We start from the raw sequence: 20898 nt of genomic DNA on the forward strand, positions 1-20898 counted from the left end.
ATCATTTAGAGATAGAACATGATGATCATGTTTGAAGTACATAATTAAAGAACTGAAGAAACTGAGTTCCAAGATGATACATGTTGTATTAGTGGTGGCCATCTTGGAATTCTATTATTATATTCTTTAATACAGTGATTCCTAAACGTTTGACTTCTGTGGACCCTCACGTGATCATTCTTGAAAACCAGACATCCTCCCTGAGTCAATATTGGAGTCCAGGGACCCGCCATTGAGTTTTAACTGGAAGCCAGGGGTGGAGGCTTAAGCATTTTCTACTAGACAAATCATGAAATATTCACAAACAAATATACAAAAATATTTATTTTTTATTTAATAGGAAGGTTGGAGCTTTTCTAATTTCAATTGGAGCCCCTCATTATCAATGCTATATTCTGTTTGATGCATTTGCATTGCTCCCACGAATCAATCTGAGGATACCAACTTAATGTTTAGCCTCCAAATTAAAATTCCTAACATTTACAGAATGTTTTAAAAAACTCATTTTATATTTTCATTCGTTAGAAATTGGGTTACTGGTTGACTGGAGTGTGAGCCCTGGTCAAGCAGCAACAACAATCCTAGTCAGGGTAAGGCACAAGCAAACCCTAAATTAACCTGTGCTCAACCTCTTGGTAGTTTGGCGCAGAGCAGTCAGGCTTAACTTAGAGGCAATATGTAAAGTATTTGTACAACACATCAAACAATTATAAAGTGACAGCACCACACAAAAATATCCCATACTAGGTTAGTAAAATAGAGCATAATTTAATAAATAAAACAAGACCAAACCGACAGAAATCCAATCAGTAGAACAGAGAAATAATGATTTAAAGAATACACTGCAGTATAGCACCTAAAGCATAAAGCATTAACCGCGGCTATCTGGTCACGCTGGACCGAATAAAAGTCAAAAGTTCAGGCTGATCGTGATAGAGTGCAGGTCGGACACAGTCCCAGATTAGTCCCAACCTTCTCTAGTTTTGTGCCAAGAGTTGCGTTCGCATTGTAGAGAGTCGTGGGGAACAAGTAGAGCGTCGCGGATGGCATTCGGCGTGGTGCAAAGAGCTGGCTGGATGTCGTGAATGGGCAGACTGGAGCTTTGCATTGGCTATCAACACTGCTGTGCAAAGAGATGGGCTAGTGGCAGCTCCAGCTGATTTTCAATGTGAGTGGCGCAGTTCTGGTCTGAATGGGCTTGTTTGTGGTCACGAAAAGCCAAAAGCTTGAATTAACGGCCTGCTGAGTCACACCAAGGGTCCTGGACCTGAGGGTCCCCACTTGGGGGTCAGGAACTCGCTGAAGAAGGGTCCAGCAGCTGTTGGGGAGTCTTTTATGTCCATGAGGCTCAGATCAAGAGGCCAGCAGACTAGCCCTTTGAGTCACTCTGGGGTGCTGGGTTCAAGATGGAGTTGCAGGTCCAGTTCTTCCTCCTGAGGGTCGAGAGCAGCAGGCAAGAGGTCAGAGCAGCAGAGCAGCAGTTCCTTGTAGAACAGAAGTCCAGCAGAGTGCAGTCATTGTAGCTGTCCTTCTTCCTGGCAGACAATCCACAGGTACAACAATGTACTGAAGTGGTGGTGTCTGAGGTCCTTCCTTTATAAACAGTTGTGCCTCGGAAGTGGGGAGAAGCTTCTAGAGGCATGCCTTTGGTGTGCACAGATGCCTGCCGTTCCTGGCCCTGACTCTAGACTAACTACAGGGGGTATGTAGCCCTTTGTGTGGAGGCAGGACACAGCCTATTCCAGTGTATTTGACGATCGGCCCAGCTCCTCCCTCTTTTATGTGATGGCCATCAAGTCACACTTAAGCTCCCATTGTGTGTGGCTGTTTAGGAGGAATGCACACAACCCAACATCGAACTACACCCAGTCATATGACCAGAGACAGGCTGCAGGATCTAAACGCTAAGGCAAGAAAATGGCAACTGTCTATAAGTGGCATTTTCAGAATTGTAATTTCAAATGCAACTTTACCATAAATTAGGATTTTAAATTAGGATTTCAGAGACACCAAACATGAACCAGTTATCTCATCCCATTTGGAAATGACACTTATAAAATTTAATAAAGCAACTTCAATCTTATACTATGGTAGAGATAGGCCTTGTAGTAGTAAAAAATTATTTTAAGAGTTTTTCACTACCAGAACATGTTAAACTTAAAAGTGCATGTCCTGCGTTTTAAATACACTGCACCCTGCCCTCTGGGCTGTCCAGGGCTTAACTTAGGGGTGTCTTATATGTATTCAAAAGAAAGGTTAAGGCTATGAAAAAGGTTTATTTTGCCAGGTTGAAATGGCAGTTTAAAACTGCACAGACAGGCTCTGCTATGGCAGGCCTGATTCATGGTTAAAGAGCAACTTGAGTGAGTGGCACAAGGAGTGCTGCAGGCACACTAGCAGTATTAACTTTACAAGCCCTGGGCACATGTAGTACACTTTACTAGGGAGTCATAAGTAAATTAAATATGCCGATTGAGGATAAGCCAATTTTACCATGTTTTAAGTCGAGAGTATATGCACTTTAGCACTGGTTGGCAGTGGTAAAGGGGGTTACCCTGCAAAAATAACTATATTAAAAATACAAAATATATAACTGAAAGACAACAGAGAAAGACAAAGTGACATTACCAATGCTGGTTTAAACAGAAAAGCATATGAAGCACAGAAGTGTTGTATTTTCCTTCTAGAAGACAGGCCTTAGAACCTCTGTTCCAAGTAAGAAGGTGATCTAGAAGCAAGATAACCATCCTATCCCATGCTCAGTACCTAAATGCACCCTCTTCCTTGTTTCAAAAGGGACCTATTAAGTTGACACAGTCATCTGAGTCATTCCTAGTTTTGAACAACGCACTTGCATCTACACTTCATTTAGTACGTTTTAATTTATCCAAGCCTTGCATTTCACTTACAAACCTGATGTAAGAAGCTCAATTTATCAACAAACTTAATTTAAATCCCCTGAGTTTAATGTCTGCTTTCAAACCTAGAGTATCTGAAGGTCCTCACAAACATTTGGTCTGGCTCCCACACTGCATCTCAAAAGTCAGATTCAGTGCTGAGCAATTGGTACAGCCCCAGTATCATATACATGTTTGAGGCACATGCCTATAGTGGAATCTACACATTGCTACTGCTGACAGTCTCACAGCACTTGTACGAAACTCTACAATGACACTATTCAAGTGATCATGATACATTGTTTTTTGTTTTTTTTGTTTTTGTTAAACCTTTATTGAAATATGCAAGTTGGTACATGCGCAGGCCCACAACCACAAGGGCCGGCCGCAATCAAATCAAAGAAACCATGAGTCGGACAAAAATCAATGAAAAAAGGATAAACAGCACGACCACCACACGTGGCTATGGGCACCCCAGGGCAAGAGGATACTTTAGGTTTTCATTTTTTAAGTATAATGAAGAAGTGGAGGCGGCTATCTCAAAGACGTCACACCATTCGGTGTAAAAAGAAGAGATGAGGGGGGACGTACCCCGCAAAGCAATCAAAACCAGGTGAGAACCCACACAGCAATGCGAACAATATGGTCGCCGAGGCAGCCACAGAGCAAAAGGCGATACGGCAGCAAGCAATGTAGCAGAGCACCATCTTAAAAACCCACCCTCTAATGACAGAAAGGCTTAGGCAAGTGGAGACGCCCGATAGAAAAAGGAGAAGAGTTAAAAGAAACCGCCAACCCTACTGGAGAGATAGAGTACCCTCCAAGAACAGACAGAAAAGAGAAAAGGACCATAGAACAAAACAAACTAAAACAACAAACCCTCCCCACACCCCCCACCCTGCACACTTGTAATGGCTACGGCCAACCCCACTAACAGCGTGCCTGTCGCCCAGGAACTGCCCCACAGAAGGGAAAATATAAAGTGGAGGAGGAGAGCGACAAACACACTCCCGGACACCCCTACCCTCCGCCATTGGCTACCTCCCCCAAGCATATCAACCAACCATTAGATGCAAGAATCAAGCGTCCAGCTGGGGAGGACATCAACCAAGACCACCCACCTCCCGTTGAGAGCACAGGCAAGTTCAAATCCGCATTAAGACACCTGTCGCCAAGTGACAACAATTACGAGGGAAAAAGACAGCAGTCCGTTCGAGGCAGTGGTGACGTGTCAAAGCAGGATACCAGATGAAGTCAGCCCTGGCCAGTGCGACTCCACGAATAGCCCCATGTCCTCCGAAGCACAATAGGCAGGAGACAATCAAGATGTCCACGGAGGTGTGGGGCAGCGAAATCCGAACAAAGACCAGGCACAAAATGGCGGCGTCTACAGAACCAGCAGGGCAAGATGGAAAAATAATGCCGATTGCTCCAATAGTCTCGGAAGGATGTTCTACTGCAACCAGGACCATAGGCAGCGAAGGTCCGCCAAGCAGGGAGCACGTTGGAAAAACCATTGGTATTTGCGGGTGCAGCATGAATCGGGCCAAAAGAATCCAAATGAGCCAAGGCAGGCCGCCGCTCGGGAACCTCAGAACGATGGGTCAAATCCTCCACCGGTATCAAAGGATGTCGGACACATGTCACAGGGTCGTCGTCCGGTCTCAGGCAAGTGTTTTCCAGCTTCTCCGCGAGTCGGTCGTACGTGACAGAAAGCTGGGTATGGAGCGCCCCTATGGCGGCCATGATGGACCCCAACAATGGTGCGCCATCAGTCCCCTCCATCCCCCGGGCCACAGGGACGAAGCAGGACTCGAGCCCCGGACTCACTTCCGAGGCTCTAGGCACACACGGAGCAGATGCAAACTGCGGGCGCTCTCACCACTGGCAAACACTACACCGTCTTCGGCCGCGGGGGACAGCCCTTCGACCCCATCTCCCCAGCAAGGTCTCCGGGCAGCGTCCCCGGACCGTGGTTCAGGATGATCGCCGTCCGTCACGATAACGTATCCTCGTCACCAATTAAGGACTGGAGTGCGATGCAAAGTCTCAAAATCCGAAGTTGGGGGACCGGACTAGACCCCGGACTCACAGCCACTGTTGGTCGATTGCAACCCGGGCGGGCAGGAAATCGAGGTCCCGGCAGCAGCCCTGGAGTAGGCCCAAAACAAAACTCGACAGAACTCTGTCACCCAAGCAGTTAGGAAAACCGGGAGTGCACCAACGGTGTCAGGCAGACTTCACGCATTCAGGCGCCCGGTGGTGGTACAGGATAAGTAGCAGGATATACGAGCCGCCGGCGGAGGTCGACGGAGCCGGGAGCTTACGCGGCCATCTTGGATTGTTGCGTAGCTCCTCCCCCCATGATACATTGTTGCTACATTTTGAAATGCAGCTCACTGACCATCAAAAATACTTTCATGGCACAGTGAAGGAACAAACTATCTATTTTGCTACATTTAGAAACAAACATAAGCATTATCAATCATTTTGGGTGCTGGACAATGAAGAATTTTTTACTATGCTAGAAAAACACACCACACACACACAACAGGAGCATAACAAGTTTATCAAAAACCGCATACTGGGCAAGTGGCAGTATCAAGAGCACAAGTATTCACCACACACTACAGCTCAGTGCCTGGAGCACACGGGACCACAGCCCTGGGGAAAGGAGAAGAGCACCTATGTCTCTTTTTTGCTCTCTCCCTCATTTTGTTTCTTATAGAGTGACAAGAATGATTGATTTAAGGATGCCTTAGAGTAGTAAGGCACCTTCTGCAGAGATCTTCCGTACTCAGCAAGGTTTATCGAATGATACCAGTAAGAAAGCTCATGTGATAATTAATTTCTGCAGAGATATATGTGTAATTTGTGTAATCTGCTGGTGACAGGTTTGAATAGTCGTATTATGGTTTACTGGGTTAATATACCTGCTTGAGTGCAGTGCATGGAACTGATATGCCACAAGCCCATATCCTAGCAAGATTGCTAAGATATTTATGTGCTTGTTGCACACAGCTGTGCAAAATGAGCATCACTAAGCTCTAATAAGTGCCAAAAATACAATTCAGTCATAATCACATGCTACAAACAAGCATTGGCAAAGTCAATAAGTCTTACCTGTGCGAGAGCTATTGGCTTTGACAAAGCCTTTTAGCCATGTTGTACAGTGGTGTGGCTGTGCAGCATGGCTAAAGATTAGAAAAAAAGCACTATAACATGGATAGCAGTGTCCTCGTAATAGTGCTTTTTTTCTTATGGTGGGTGGAGGGGCAGCACAAGCAACAGGAGGAAGGGCAGGAGACAAGAAACAACATGGACAAAGGGAGGGTGAGAGGCAAGAAGCAACATGGACAACAGGGGAGGAAAAAAGTTCCATGTGGGAGCCAGGGCTGACCTGGTCATAAAGCTTATTTTTTTTAAAGAGGTTGAGGTCTCAACACAGACATCTGGAGGGAGGGTGGCAGAGAAGAAAGAACACACACCACAGAAGTGTGGATGGTGAGAGGGAAGAAGCAACACGGACAACAGGAGGGTTGGAAGGAATAAGCGACACAGACAATGGGAGAGTGAAAGGTGGTGGGAAGAAGCATTACAGGAAGAAGTACCACGGGGGAATAAAAAGAATATGAGAGGTGGAAGGGAAGAAGCAACACTGACAATGAGAGGGAGGGAGAGAAGAAGCAACATGGAAGAAGCAACATGGCAGGGAAGAAGAAAACATTTGTATCTCAAAACACAGTGTTAGCAGCAGAAGAACACTAATCCAAATGATCAATCAGTACTTGGTTAGTGCTCTAAACAAGAGAAGAGAAAGTGAAATTGCCATGCGCTGCCCAATTTGGAGGCAGCATATAAGAGAGGCAATATAGCCAACGAATGGTGAGCAATGGGTGGGCTCCAAGCCCCTCCTGTTAAACAAAATGTCCTGCAAGCCCTAAAAAGGGCATTACTAGCATTTTTAAGTATGCAGACCTGCACACTATACATTCACACAGAGTGCACAGTACACATAGACCGACAAAAGTGCAGAGGTTTAGAAAGAAAACATGCTTTGATAACTTAGGTTAACTTTTAACCAATTTGTAAGTGTGTCAGAGTAGACTGCTTCTCTTGATGTCCAGCTGTGCAGCCTTTGACTACTGACACCTGTGCCCAGCCAGGATGGAACTCGGATGGGAGGGATCTTTGAGTAGAGGCACTGGGAATTAGAGGCACTGTAGTGGGAGAAAAATTCCTACAACCCCAATCTCCTTGCTGGACATAGGCAGCAGCTCAGCATGAGCATGCCGCTGCAGCCTGCCACATCTCTGTGCGGCTTAAGTGATTCACAGTGTCCCTCATCAGGCATTACAGATGCTTGAGCTATCCAACTGCATCTGGCAAAGTCCTCCAAGCACAGCACAGGATTGCTACCACATTCCTCTGGAGTTTCCTACAAACTGCACACCTCTGCCATTGTGCTGAGGGTGAGGAAGAAGGATACCAAACGCTTCACTATTCAATAGAGCATCATCAAAACAGTGCTGCCAGAATCCACTCTGCCTTTCCATGCATTGGCGATCACTAGGCTACATCAGATAGGCCTCTGTGGCAGGGATAGTGGAAGCATTGTCATAAGAGCCAACTAGACTCAGCAATCTTGGTCCCTGTCCAGTCAGGCTCCCCCGCAGGGTCTTTGGAGGTGATGCCCTCAGAGGGCTCTAGAAAAGTACTTTTTTTTTTGCTTTAACAGCCAATCCAGGAGAGGGATCCATCCCCACCAACAGAGTGGTGAGTGAATACAGACCCAAAGCAATATAACCAGCGTCAAATTGCGCACCTACTTTTTGTTACCAGTCTGCAATTTTGCAATGCAACAAGTGTATTAATAAGTCACATCGCAAAAACTTAAGTCGCAAAAGCCCATTCGCAGTTCAAAGCCTGTGATTTTATGAGTCACAGGCCCTGGATGTGAAAAAAGCTCATATTGCAGGCCTTTGTTGCGTAACAATCAGCCTAATTTCCTTCCCCTTATAAAAACATGTTAAATTGACAATGCATTATAGTGGCACAATAAGTGACTTAAAGACCCAAGACACTCCTCCAACTTTAGGCTTTCAGAATTGTAGAAAGTTTCCACATTGTCTTCATGAGATAGGAATAAGAACATTTATGGAGGGACAGGAGGTGAATATAAACTATCCTGCACTGGTCACTTTCCTGGGATAATGTTGATAGGTAACTATTGTCTTATGTTGCAGATGAAAGCAACTGTATAAGACTCACCCTTTGAGGGTATCTTAGCGCAGTGGAAGCAAATAAAATGGTGTTATGATCCTCTTTGAAGAGGTTGAAGGAGCTGATCATGCCTAGAGAGAGAGGGTATATGCGCCAGTTAGAAGTGGCTAAGTAAGAAAAGAAATGTCTGCCAAATCTGATGACCGATGCAAGGTTGTGAGACTAGCTACTAGAAGGATGAACATTAAAGCTGCGAGGGTTGCAGGAAGGAGATTCCGCAAGACAAGTACAGAGGACTTGTGTTATGGAAAGCCTTATGAGAGCGGCAGAGGAGTTTGAAGAGGGCTATTTTCTGCTTTGGAAGATAGCCGAGAGCTTTGTGATGTTCCCACGGTATCAGCTGGAAGATTAAGCACTCGTCTAGCGGCAGCATTCTACACAATCTGCAGTGTTTTGATAAGGTAGTGAGAAACATCAAGATAGAGGGCACTGCCAAAGTCTAGGCGAAGCACCACAAAGGCCTTGAGTAGCAATCTTGCATGACTCAATAGGAAGCCAGAAAACACTTTACAGAGCATTTTGAGAATGCCAGAACATCCATGTTTAGTCTGAAGGTGAACCTGCAAACCAGGAGAATTTCAGACGTTTCTTGCAGTTCATGCACTTTGCATGGTTCTCGTTAGGTAAGTGAGGATCAAGGTGCACATATTAGGCTGAACAAAAAACAGTAATTTGTGAAATATTGGTGGCCTCTGCATTTTAATATCTATTAATATCATTGGGGGTGAGTTTAAACTTGAGAGTCCCACCTGGCTTAATAGTTTTCTCAACACATGAGCTGTAGTAAAATTTCAGATGCCATCTGATTACAGGGAATCGTTCAAACATTCACAATTCACAAACAGTAATAAATAGCTTCTTCTTGTTAAAATATACCCAATACATGGCGTATCTTTTTGCATGAACCAAAATAAGAAAAACATAAATGTACCTGATAGAGAGCAATTCTTTCTTCTAACCGTCCTTCTGTCTCTTCCACCAGCTTCACCGATGGCACAGTGGAACATAAAGTCTCCAACTCTTTGTCAATAGATGTATAATTTTCATCGAATTCGACCCATTGCTTAAAAACACAAACGAAATATCAAGCTAAATATCAAGAGCATACTTAATGGTGCAAGTCATATTGCTGCCATGTGGACTGCATATGCAAAAATGAAAGCTATCGTCATTTTAACCCCACCCATCTGACAGAACAAAATGGAGCTAAAGGATTGTGAAACCACTGAAAAACTACACCGCTGGTTTGTTAGCTTTAAAAATATTTTTGTGTTGAGTAGACCATATTTAACAACTAAAAAGTTGTCTATGATCTGAGTTTAAAAATGATGGACATTTTTTTTGTTTTGCGATGGAGAAATTAAGTAATGGCCTTGATTTGGGACCCACTTTTTCACATTTAGAAAGTAAAGTAAATTTACTTGTAGGTTTTTCTTTAGTAAACAGGTAAAATAGAGCTAAATGGCTAAGCTCTCTATACTTACCCAGGTAGAAAAACGTTGTCCTGAGGTTTAGAAGAAAGGGGCAGATGTATCATCATTGTAGTTTGAGAGTCCTTAATAGCGAATTTTACCGATTCGATATTAAAGACTCGCAAAATGCAATGTATGTAGGTTTCACAATAATAATTGAGATTCCTACATATTCATTAGTTGCAAATCACAAATTGTGATTCGCAATTAAGGAATAGCTTCCCATTCATTCCTATGGGCCTAGAGGCCCATAGGAATGAATGGGAAGACATTCGCAATTTGTGAGTACCCAATAGGCAAATGCAATTTCAAGAGTGCCAAAAGGACACCCTGTTGCACCCCTGAAATAGGCATGTGTGCACTGTGGCGCACATACATGCCCTAAGGGCATGTATGAGGGCCACATGTCACTTTGAAAAATGCAAAAAAGTTAATTTTTCTAGGAAATCGCAAATTACCACCAACTTAAAGTAATTAGCGATTACTTAAGGCCAAATTGCAAATTTCAGTTGCTTCCAGAATTGCATTTAAGGAACTGCAATTTGCGATTCCTTAAATGAATTTGCAAAATAGGAAATCGCAAATTATGAGATTCCCTGTTTTGCGATGGCCTCTTGGAATGATACATCCCAAAAGGCTTTATCTCGTTCGCAAACTGGCCTATTCTGAGAATCGGTCCGTTTCCGAATGGGAAAAAAGCTTGATAGATCTGGCCCAAAATCTCTTGCTGCAGTCTCTTATTTTGCTCCTACTATTAGGCTTGCTAAGCCAACAAGATGCAGGATTAAGTGTTCTCTGATCACATCTAGTGTGAACTGAAAGAATACAAGTTCAAAAGCTAAAAAGTTCAACACAGCCTTTCATCATTAAAAGGTCAATAAATTGAGTACCATCAAACCAAGTAATAGGTATTTGGTATATACATTTACAAACAGCAACAACTCCAGCCCGACGTTCTATACATAACAATTTATTTTTGCTGCAAAACAAGTGATCAGGAAAGACCTGCAGACACTGACGTGTTCTCGTCTACTAATGCTATAGTAACTATAGCATACATTTATTACATTACAGTTACTGAACAATGTATGCTCTCTGATTATGAAACAAATTCAGTGTTTGGTAGGGAATCCATAGGAAGGCCTGAAAGCATGCAAAAACAGCTGAACATCTCAAACAACTCATTTGATAGTTCAGACACTCTCTAGGAAATAGCCAATTTTGTTGAACAAAATAGCTCAAGTAACCCATGTCAAACAAAGGAGCCGTCTAAACGTCCAGAGTCCACAGACATCAACACACCACCCAATGTTCCTGTCCAAGCAGCAATTGGCACTATTAGTAACACCCTGACAAAAATCTTGGATTCCCTGATAAATCAATCTATTATACTCAATGAACAGACAACTGTTTTTAAAGATTTGGCAATCAATGTCAAACCGTTAACCGAAAGTTAAGGTCTCCAAACACCATCGGGGTATTCACAAAAAAGCTTGGATTTTCCTTTAGAAAGCCCAAAATCTTTATTGAGAATAGAGGTCATTATTGACTTAGTGCAATAATATCCAACTAATATAGGAGCTCAATTAACTCAATTGTTACAGTTGCTAGATCATGGTGGAGGAAACGCAGTAAATCCACGTCTGATAAAGGAAAGTTTAACTAGAAATGTTGCTAGCGACAGTACATCTACTAACTCCATCAGGGTATTCACAAAAAAGCTTGGATTTTCCTTTAGAAAGCCCAAAATCTTTATTGAGAATAGAGGTCATTATTGACTTAGTGCAATAATATCCAACTAATATAGGAGCTCAATTAACTCAATTGTTACAGTTGCTAGATCATGGTGGAGAAAACGCAGTAAATCCACGTCTGATAAAGGAAAGTTTAACTAGAAATGTTGCTAGCGACAGTACATCTACTAACTCATTTTACATCGCAATGAGAGACGGTGATTCTTCAGCAAAAACCTCTTTAAGGTTAACCAGGCAGGACCCCAATATATCAAAGCATAAAATCAATCCCCCAAAAAATGAAGAAGGTGAAAATTGAAGAGTTACTGTGCTCACCTAATGATGAAGCTGATATAAATAATTTAATGCCGAAAGACTCCTGGGCTGGGCAGTATGATGAGGAGTTTCAAGAATATATAAGTAAGCAGAGACTTAAAAAGCTGAGAAACTTAAGTAAAAATGCAAATTTAAAGAACAAACTGGTAACAAATAACCACAAAAAGTCATCATCCATGAATGGAATTAAAGAGTCATATTCCTCTAGATAAAAGGAGCCAACCTTATCAAGCCCAAAAACTACCCAGAAAGTACTCAATGAAAAAGACCTAGACCCGCCAGGAGGATCAGAAGAAACACCGGATCAATCTGGTAATGTGATCTTTATAGAGGTAGCCAAGGAAGTTAAGGAACTACTTAAATGCTTAAAAATCACCCCATTAACCCAAGATGGGGGCATGAATAATGATGCATAGGTATTGATGCAGTTATCAGGGTCCTCTAGACACCGCATTTCCAAATCACCGCTAAGGGCGCAACATTTAAATCTTCTACACCCTGGATATGCTTCTGAACTTTTGTGAACCAACAATACACAAAATCTTTCCAATCCAAATTGTGGGCTCTCAAAGATTAAGTCTGATGTGTGTCATAATCAAGCTACTAACTTGGGTAGCCAAATTGACTTTTGCCTACAATATCATTCTGAAGGCAAACATGACGTTTTGAATCACCAAAATATACTGAAATTGTTATCTGCCATTGATGATCTAAAATAAGTCTCTTTAAGGAATTTATTGAGCATAGAATGTAAGCAAAATCTATGCTCCTCATTTAACATTATACATACGACAGGGAGGTCTCAGGAGACTGCGAACTCGATCTGGTTAAAGGGAAATCATTTTGCTGACTGGGGCATTACACTCAAATCAATTAAACAGGATACATATCTGCTCATCCTCAGAAATTCATATCCCACAAGTATTGCACCCACTTCAGTAGTAACAACTCTTGGTGAAATCCCAGGAAACAAATTGGACTAGGTCACTAACACATGAAATGTTGTGGACAACTTAAAGATAAAAACAACTAAAGGAAGTTCACCTGCAAGAGAAGTTATCCTTCCATCAGGATCAGTACCTATAAGCTTTGGCCATCCAGGAAAACACTTAGGGGCCGATTAGGATGGCGGACGGACTTGCGTCCGTCCGCCACCCCTGAGTAGGAGGGACCGTCCGCATGGGCAGCGGCGGTCCCTCCATGGCAATTAGGATGTGACCGCCACCCTGGCGGTCACATCCTGTATGTTTTACATTGCGGCGGGTGCAGCTTGAAGCAGCACCCGCCGCAATGTAAAAAACGAAAGCTGTGCATTTGCATGCACAAAGCGGCAGGCACCGCGCGGTGCCTGACGCTTCGTGCACGCAAAGGCAGTGGGGTAACCTTGGGGTACACCCCATGTGCACCCCCCACGCAACCTTCACCCAGGGGGCCCGCAACGGGCCCCCAAAGTGATCGTCCGTATGCTTTTCCACGGCGGAAAAGCCGCCGCGGAAAAGCATTACTTTCCCTACATCCTAATATGGCTGACGGTGTCTGGTAGACACCGCCAGCCATGTTAGTGCTTTTCCGCCGTGGTCGCCTTCCGACCGCGGCGGAAAAGCGGCTGACACATTGTGAGACCCACCAGCCATCCTGATTTGGCGGTGGGTCTTTCAGGCCTCCTCGGCGGATTTCCCGCATACTCCGGGCCGGCGGTGGCTTCCGCCGGCCCGGAGTATGCGGAAAATCCGCCATCATAATGACCCCTTTAGAGTGGTGTCTATTAGCCTCCAGACGTCTCTCTAGTGACTAAACCTCACTCAAGTATTTGGACCCAAGAGAACTAAAAATATGCTCATGGAATATAGCTGGAGTGAACAGGCAACTTAGAATAAGTGGAGGTGACCTGCTCAGTTTTTTTAACCAGTTCCATATCATTTATTTGCAGGAAACCTGGATAGATACCAAATGATCATTATCAAAGAATTGCACATTTGACAGTCCAGCAACCAAATCTGCCAGAGGTAGACCAAGTGGAGAACTTGCGATGCTACCTTGGAATGATTTCAAACTCTCTCATAATCACGTTACTAAGGTGATAAAATATTTTGTAGGTACTTCTTTTGGATCAGCAACAAAAAACCCTTTACTGCAGTGAATGTCTATATATCACTGAAGCTTTATTTAACAACTTTTCATCAGATTTCCTTCTTCTAACAGGAGATTTCAATGCAAACATGCTTGCATAAAGAAACCCTAAGGGTTTTGAAGAAAAGGATGATATTAGTCATATTCCACCGGCAGGTGGTCTTCAGGAAAACCAACATTTCATATGGCAGGAAATGTATTGACAATGTACTCTGGAACTTGGACTTATAGCAATTAAACGGTAGATTTAAGTCAGCTCAACCCTTTAGATTTTACAGTTAGGTCTGCTGGCAACTCCATAATCTCCGATTACATTTTGACTTGTGTCATATGTCAAATATCCACTTGTGCTCAGATTTTCAAATTATTGAAAGGCCGGAGAGCGACCATGAACCTCAGTGTTTCTTTCGCTTTGGACATTAGCTTGCATAACAATGGGAAACAGTTTGAAGATAGCATTGAGACAAGGCATAGTAGAGTAATCAAGAAGAATAACTTTAGAGCTCACTTAACGCAAATCTTGGCCAAAAATACAGTCCTTTAAGTACAGAAAGCAACTCTCATCTTATCGCCGCAAGATGAACATTGGTGCAGTTAACCTCAAAACAGTCATTCAAAGACACAATCATATTGATAGGCTGTTTCTTAATGAAAACATTATATTTAGGAAATGGTTAAAGGCCACAAAAAGATGAAGTTTAAATCTGACCATATAAGAAGAGAGCAAGAGTATAAAAAGAGAATATACCAAATTGGAGCAAAGCACCAGGCGGAAAGCTGATTAGCTATACAGATGACAATTAAAACCATGATCAATCACAATTTGTTCATTCATAACAATAGGCCTGCAACAAAGTAGTTAAAACTCTGAGTATCTTATACATTGCGGCAAATGGGAATCCCTAATTAAATCTCTTTACGGCAGTACTCCAGCTACCACGTTGACCTTATCTGGAGATAAGGATTTTGAGCCTTTTACCCATTCTTCTAAAGCTGTAGAATAACACGTAAGGAATAGCTGAGATTCTCAGGCCGTTGGCCCCAACATCATACCAATAACAGTTATTAAATCAGCTTTAAAAAAATGGATCAATGTCTTGCCATTGCTTTTTAACCAAGAATTCATCATGATCTCAAGTTCTACCAACTTAGAATGGCTCTTACATTTAACTGATATATAAAAAAAGCCCAAAATTAGAACCCAACAGTTATCGGCTTATTGCACTGTTAGATGCTAATGGCAAGATATTTGCCAAGTACTTTCACGCATTTCTACTACCTTGGGCCGAGGGAGGTGAACATCCTCCTGTTAATCAAAATGGCTTTAGACCTAACTATTCTACCATGGACAATGTATGTGCTTTAACTACTATAATTCATGACATAGGTTATGGTTAAAGCTGTGTCAATGGGGATTGATAGTGCGCTTCTACAGTTATTAATTGATTTCCACTCAAGGATTAATGCCAAAGATTAAAATCTATAACTGTCTTAAACAAAGATGTATATGGCACCTTTTCTAGTTGCATTTTACATTGCTGACTTAACTCCAATACTCAATCAGGATGGCAGGGATCCTCTAAAATTTGGCAATAAGAAAATGGCTTATTTAATTTATGCGGATCATCTTGTTTTGATCCCGACGACCCAGATTGGTCCCTGAAAACAGCAAACACGACTGTGAGAATATAGCGCTCAGAACGTTTTGCTAATTAAATATACTAAAACAAAAATAATGCAATTTGGTAAAACAAAGTCAAGGTTTACCCAGCAACTGGACCTGGAAATTGAACAGGTCACAGAGTACACATATTTAGAAGTGACCTATGGCACACAACTCATGTGGTCATCACATTTGGAAAGGAGCAGGACTAGACTGAAATTTACCTCCAGTATAATTGCACGCTTTGCACATATACATGCGGAAACCGCTATGGGTCCGACATTAACTGTGTTAACAATGAAATCTACCCAAGCATATTATATGGGGCAATTGTATTTAATAAACAAACTATGGAGGCCTTAAATATCATTTTAATTATAATTGTTATATTACGGACTTCGACTCCACATACTATCATCAAATTAGAATTCGTTCTTACTCAGATTACTATCTTAAACAACATAACTATATTTAATTATTTATGTAACTGTCAAAATGCATCTTTGCACAACCTAAAGGGATTCATTAGAGAAGATACAGAAAAATACCCAGGTGACCGAGTCAATGAACGTGAAGTAAAAAGTTTTACAAGGAAATCATCAGTTTCCCACAATAAAAAAACTAGTGGCAAGCCCTAAAATAACCCATAAACCGTTAATAAAAAAGATTAAAATGGTATCATATGAAAGTGATTTACTTACTGTAACAAAACTAAAGTATTTTCATTATGCATATGCAACTTTCGTAAACAAGAGGTAACCCTATTTAAACTCCAACTTAAATAAATGGGCAAAAAAGCGCCTTTTTACGTGTTACGTTTATACATATCCCACTGCCGCAGTTTGGGGGGTCTTGGAACAACACTGGGGATAATAACAAACAATTACGCTTGTGAAACCTATTTCCTGTAACTTCATTCATGTCCTTCAGTATAGGATTAGTGACATAAATTTCTGAAACCACTTTTTCAGCAAGCGGGCACAGGATACATGAAGACACTACTCAGTTCTGTTTTGCTGGGAGCTCTAATAAATCCATTTCATGTCTAACAATTTTATTTTTCACTGTTAGAGTTTTGGTTGATGGCCCAGTTTAAATGATCTACATTAGGTGTTTTGCATACAACATCATTAATAAGGATTTTAATTCATAATTGACGAATGACTGATAATATATTTTTGTATATTATTGGAATTGTGGAATTGTTAGGTTGTTTTATTATTCAAGATACTGTATTGATTTTAAATCTAAATTATAAAATAAATGTAATATACCTACCTACTTAAGCCAATTTCTTTTTTATTAATATTATTAGTAAGCAAAACAAATGGAGAAAAACAGATTGGCTCAATTTTCGTGCCACTGAAAAAATTTATGCTATTGGTATTTTCACTTAATACAAAAAGCACAAGTATGCATTTAAAACTAACATGAAGTTGTTATTTAAGTGTAATAGAACAAACATATTAAGTAATGCACACTTATTGATTACAGTGTACATTTCCTGAATTCATGTGATCACAATAATGTCAAATACAGGAACTTAAATATACAGAAAGCTGTTCCGAATACTGTATCAAAATAAAAACTGAAACAAAAAAATCTAATGCAACTGTACTTCAGCATGAAAATACATGCTTAGTTATTAGCATATCCCAATAACTGCACCTGATTTCCGTTTCAAACTTCTAGATTTTAGTACATGAAACATCACAACGTATGCTGGCAAACTTACATTACAGCAATGTTCTTGATTGTTGTTTAACTGTTTTGCTTTAAAGTGCTCGTAGGTGACAGAACCTTTAGACTATAATGCCTGACAGTGAATGAAGATACATTTTCACCTTAGTGGGCACAGAAAAAAACAAAACAGGCATGCCTTTTTTAAGTGGGGGGGGGGGGGGGGCAGAGGGTGAGTGTGAACACTGCATCATAATGATGCCAGAAAGTGAAAAACCCTTGACCGTGCACCTGTTGCAGATATGCACACAGGCAAGAAACATGCCTGAGCAGTGATGATATGGAGTTTATAGTCCCACTAAAGGACCTTTATGATGGTTCTGTCTTTTGAAAGCTGAGGGTGCCTCCCTCCCATTGCTGAGTTCTCTAAGGGATAGTGAAGACTTGTTTTCCATTGGCAGAACACTTTAAATGTCTCCCACATGTCACCACAAGGTGACTAAGTGTAAGGTGAAGAAGAAAGACTTCTTTATGCCTGCTGATTTAGGAAGAGGGTGAATAACATAAGATGATGACAGGGAGATGCATGAAGGTGGCCTTTTGTGGGGAAATCCCTGTAGATAGTGGCAATTAAACAAGTTAAACCAACAGAGTGTATTACTGAAGTGAAGATGATATCCATGGAACAAAAGATGGAGGTCATGCACACTAGGGGCCCTATTACGACGGCGTTAGGAAAGGCTTCGGACGGGATTCGGTATTGCAGAATCCGATTCGGAACCCTTGTTTCAGAACGAATCGTACAGATTTCCTAATGACCAATTACGATGCCCGGAAACCGATTGAGCAGTCCGAATCGGTTATGAAAGGCATTTGGGCAGCCCAAGTCTTTCAGAACCGATTTGTACAGCTCTATGGAAACGGTTTCTGGACGAGCGATCACGATAACCGATTTGGACAGCCGTTCCAATTCGGTTTGCCCGAAATGAAACAGCTATCTGTATTTGGGGGCTCATTGCGGGCCCCCCTTCACCTGGAGGCATAAGAATGTAGCCCGTGGGGGTACCCAAGGGACCCCTCTTCTCCATGCACAATGTGGCAGGCACCATGGGATGCCCGCCACAGGGTGTAAGGTAGTCGCCAACCACCCCTTTTTTGCTCGAGCCCTGAGCCAGCGTGCAAGCGCTGCTCTGGGGTTGATCTGGTGTAGTAGACTATGGGAGAGAAGCCATGCTCACTCCCCCGCCCAACATTTTCATTGGCTTGTGTCTTTGTCGTGCCTAAATGCTGCCTTCCAATTGGTTTATGGGCTTGTTAGTCCCTCCTTATGACGGCCATGTCGTCATTTGTATCCTTCCAAGGCTACTGTCCACATTACTTCATGTGTAGCATGGTATGTGTTATTTAGATTGTGAGCACTATTTTCCTTCTACCCCCTGACACTCCCATTGTTCGTGTCCTCTCGCCCCCGTCCCCCCGCCCGCCCACACTCTCGTTGATCTGGCGTAAATGCAAGTACTATTGCTTTGCAAATGCTTGTTTTGAATGTGAGGCTTACTGCTGCATCAGAGTTTATCGGTAAAAGTTTTCTCTTTCTATGGAATCTCAAGCAATGAGACTATATTCTTTTGGTATTATGTCACATGATGGCATCAGCTGACTGCTCTGTTGGTTGTCTGTCATTCAGGGAGGCTCGTAGTGGCTGAGGTCCGTGGTCTACATTGTAGAAGGTGAACCAGAGGAGGGGGTGTCAGTGCACTAGGTAGGTAAGGGAGTCTCGCACTTATGCAGAGCTTGAAGGTTAGGCTTTGGTGGGCTTAGAGTTTGGGAGGCAAGATGGGCTGCACAGACACCGCAGTATTGCAGCAGATTTCTAGACCTTATCCCCCAGATTCATCAAAGTCATGTTTTGCGAGTCCTTAATAGCGAATTTTAAGGATTCGCTATTAAAGACTCGCAAAACGGGATGCATGTAGGAATCGCAATATTTTTTGCGATTTCTAATGATTCCTTATTTGCGATTCGCTAATTGCGAATCGCAAATAAGGAATGGCTTTCCCATTCATTCCTATGGGCCTAAAGGCCCATAGGAATGAATGGGAAGTCATTCCTTATTTACGATTAGCAATTCGCGAATCGCAAATAAGGAAGCAATTTCAAAGGTGCCATGGTGTCCAATGGACACCCTGTTGCACCCCTGAATTGGTAATGTTCACTGGTGTTGCGCACACACACATGTCCCAAGGACATGTGTGTGTGTAACATACAACTTAGAAAAATGCACTAAAGTGCATATTTCTAAGTTTTTTATATTTACCATGTAGTTAGACTTCGCGGTAAATAGCGGCCCCAGATTGCGAATTCGCAACCTTGGGATGGTTCATGCATTGCATTTAAGGAATCGCAAATTGTGATTCCGTAAATGCAATCGCAATTTGAGAACGCGCAATTATTTGCGAATTCTTAAATTGCGAGTGCATGAACCCTTGATGCATCTCAAATGCCATTTTTGCGGGCGCAAACGGCCGAATTTTGCGATTCGCACCGTTTGCGCTCGCAAAAATGCTTGATGCATCTACGTGTATGTATCTTCTATTTTTATGTTAAAATTCTTTGATAAAGCCACCAATATTGATGTAACCTAAGATAAACCACAATGGACATTGCAGTACCTGACCAGGTGTTTGTCCACGCATATAATAGAGAGGCTGGTATTAAGTTCTTACTGAGGCAGTGGCCAAGTAATTAGAACCATCAAGCCAGCCTGGTTCTCGCCTTTAAAATACTTAGTGCCTCACCCGCCACTGTGCTGCGGACCCTATTCCAAAGCGGCGGCCTCCTTTAACCCACTGATGTGTTGTGATTGTAGAATGTCGTAATAAACTACTGCTACAACTACGCCTAGTCGGACTGATCATTGCAGGATGCCAATTCTCACGCAGTTATCTTTTTTATTTGTATTCTTATAAATGTGTTTTTGCTGACCTTGTCATACGTTCAGCACTGCACTTACCATAATGTAAAGAACACTGAAACTTGGCCTCGGGCACTTCAGGTTTATGATTGAAATGTATATATTTTAATGGACTTGTTTATACGAATAAGCTCTATACGATGAGATTCACTTAAGTGCTATGACGCATTAGCGGCATAATAACATGGGCTACCAAATTTATTTATTTATTTGCGAGTTTTTTATAGCGCTATGAATAGACTCCCGAAGGAGTATCTCCGCGCTGTTGGCAACCAGTAACGCAACTGACAAAGGAGCATTTTAATTAAGAAGAGAGTACTGTAAGGTTCCGAGTCCAGCAAATAAACAACTAAACTGAGCCAAACAGAAAGGTTTTCAGACATTTTCTGAATTGGAGGTGGTTATGACACTGTCTTAGTGAAAGTGGGAGGGAGTTCCAAAGATTAGGACCTACTACAGACAAGGCCCTACCACCTAGTCTGGATTTGGTTATCCTAGGAACATTTAGTAACAGCTGGTCACTGGATCTGAGGGATCGAATAGGGGCATAAGGAACAAACTTGCTGGCTAGATACTCTGGTCCCAATTGATTAAGTCCCTTATGGATAACGCAGCAGGTCTTGAACTTCACACGTTGGCGTATTGGTAGCCAGTGCAGTTTTTGAAGTAATGGTTTGGAGGGGGATCTAGGAGGTACATTTAACACCAGCCTAGCTGCGGTATTTTGCAC

The 20898-nt window shown here is 42.3% G+C and overlaps 1 protein-coding gene across 1 annotated transcript in view; it reads right to left on the minus strand.

Annotated features, from left to right (window-relative positions):
• The window catches only part of SYNE2 (spectrin repeat containing nuclear envelope protein 2), a 1843566-nt gene that overhangs the window by 439517 nt on the left and 1383151 nt on the right, over window positions 1–20898 (minus strand). The window contains exon 111 of the mRNA XM_078660317.1: window positions 9112–9243. Within this exon, the coding sequence (XP_078516443.1) occupies window positions 9112–9243 (132 nt within the window). The remainder of the gene's footprint in view (window positions 1–9111; window positions 9244–20898) is intronic.

Source organism: Lissotriton helveticus, chromosome 9, assembly GCF_964261635.1.
Source record: "Lissotriton helveticus chromosome 9, aLisHel1.1, whole genome shotgun sequence".
In the NCBI taxonomy this organism is placed as follows: Eukaryota; Metazoa; Chordata; class Amphibia; order Caudata; family Salamandridae; genus Lissotriton; species Lissotriton helveticus.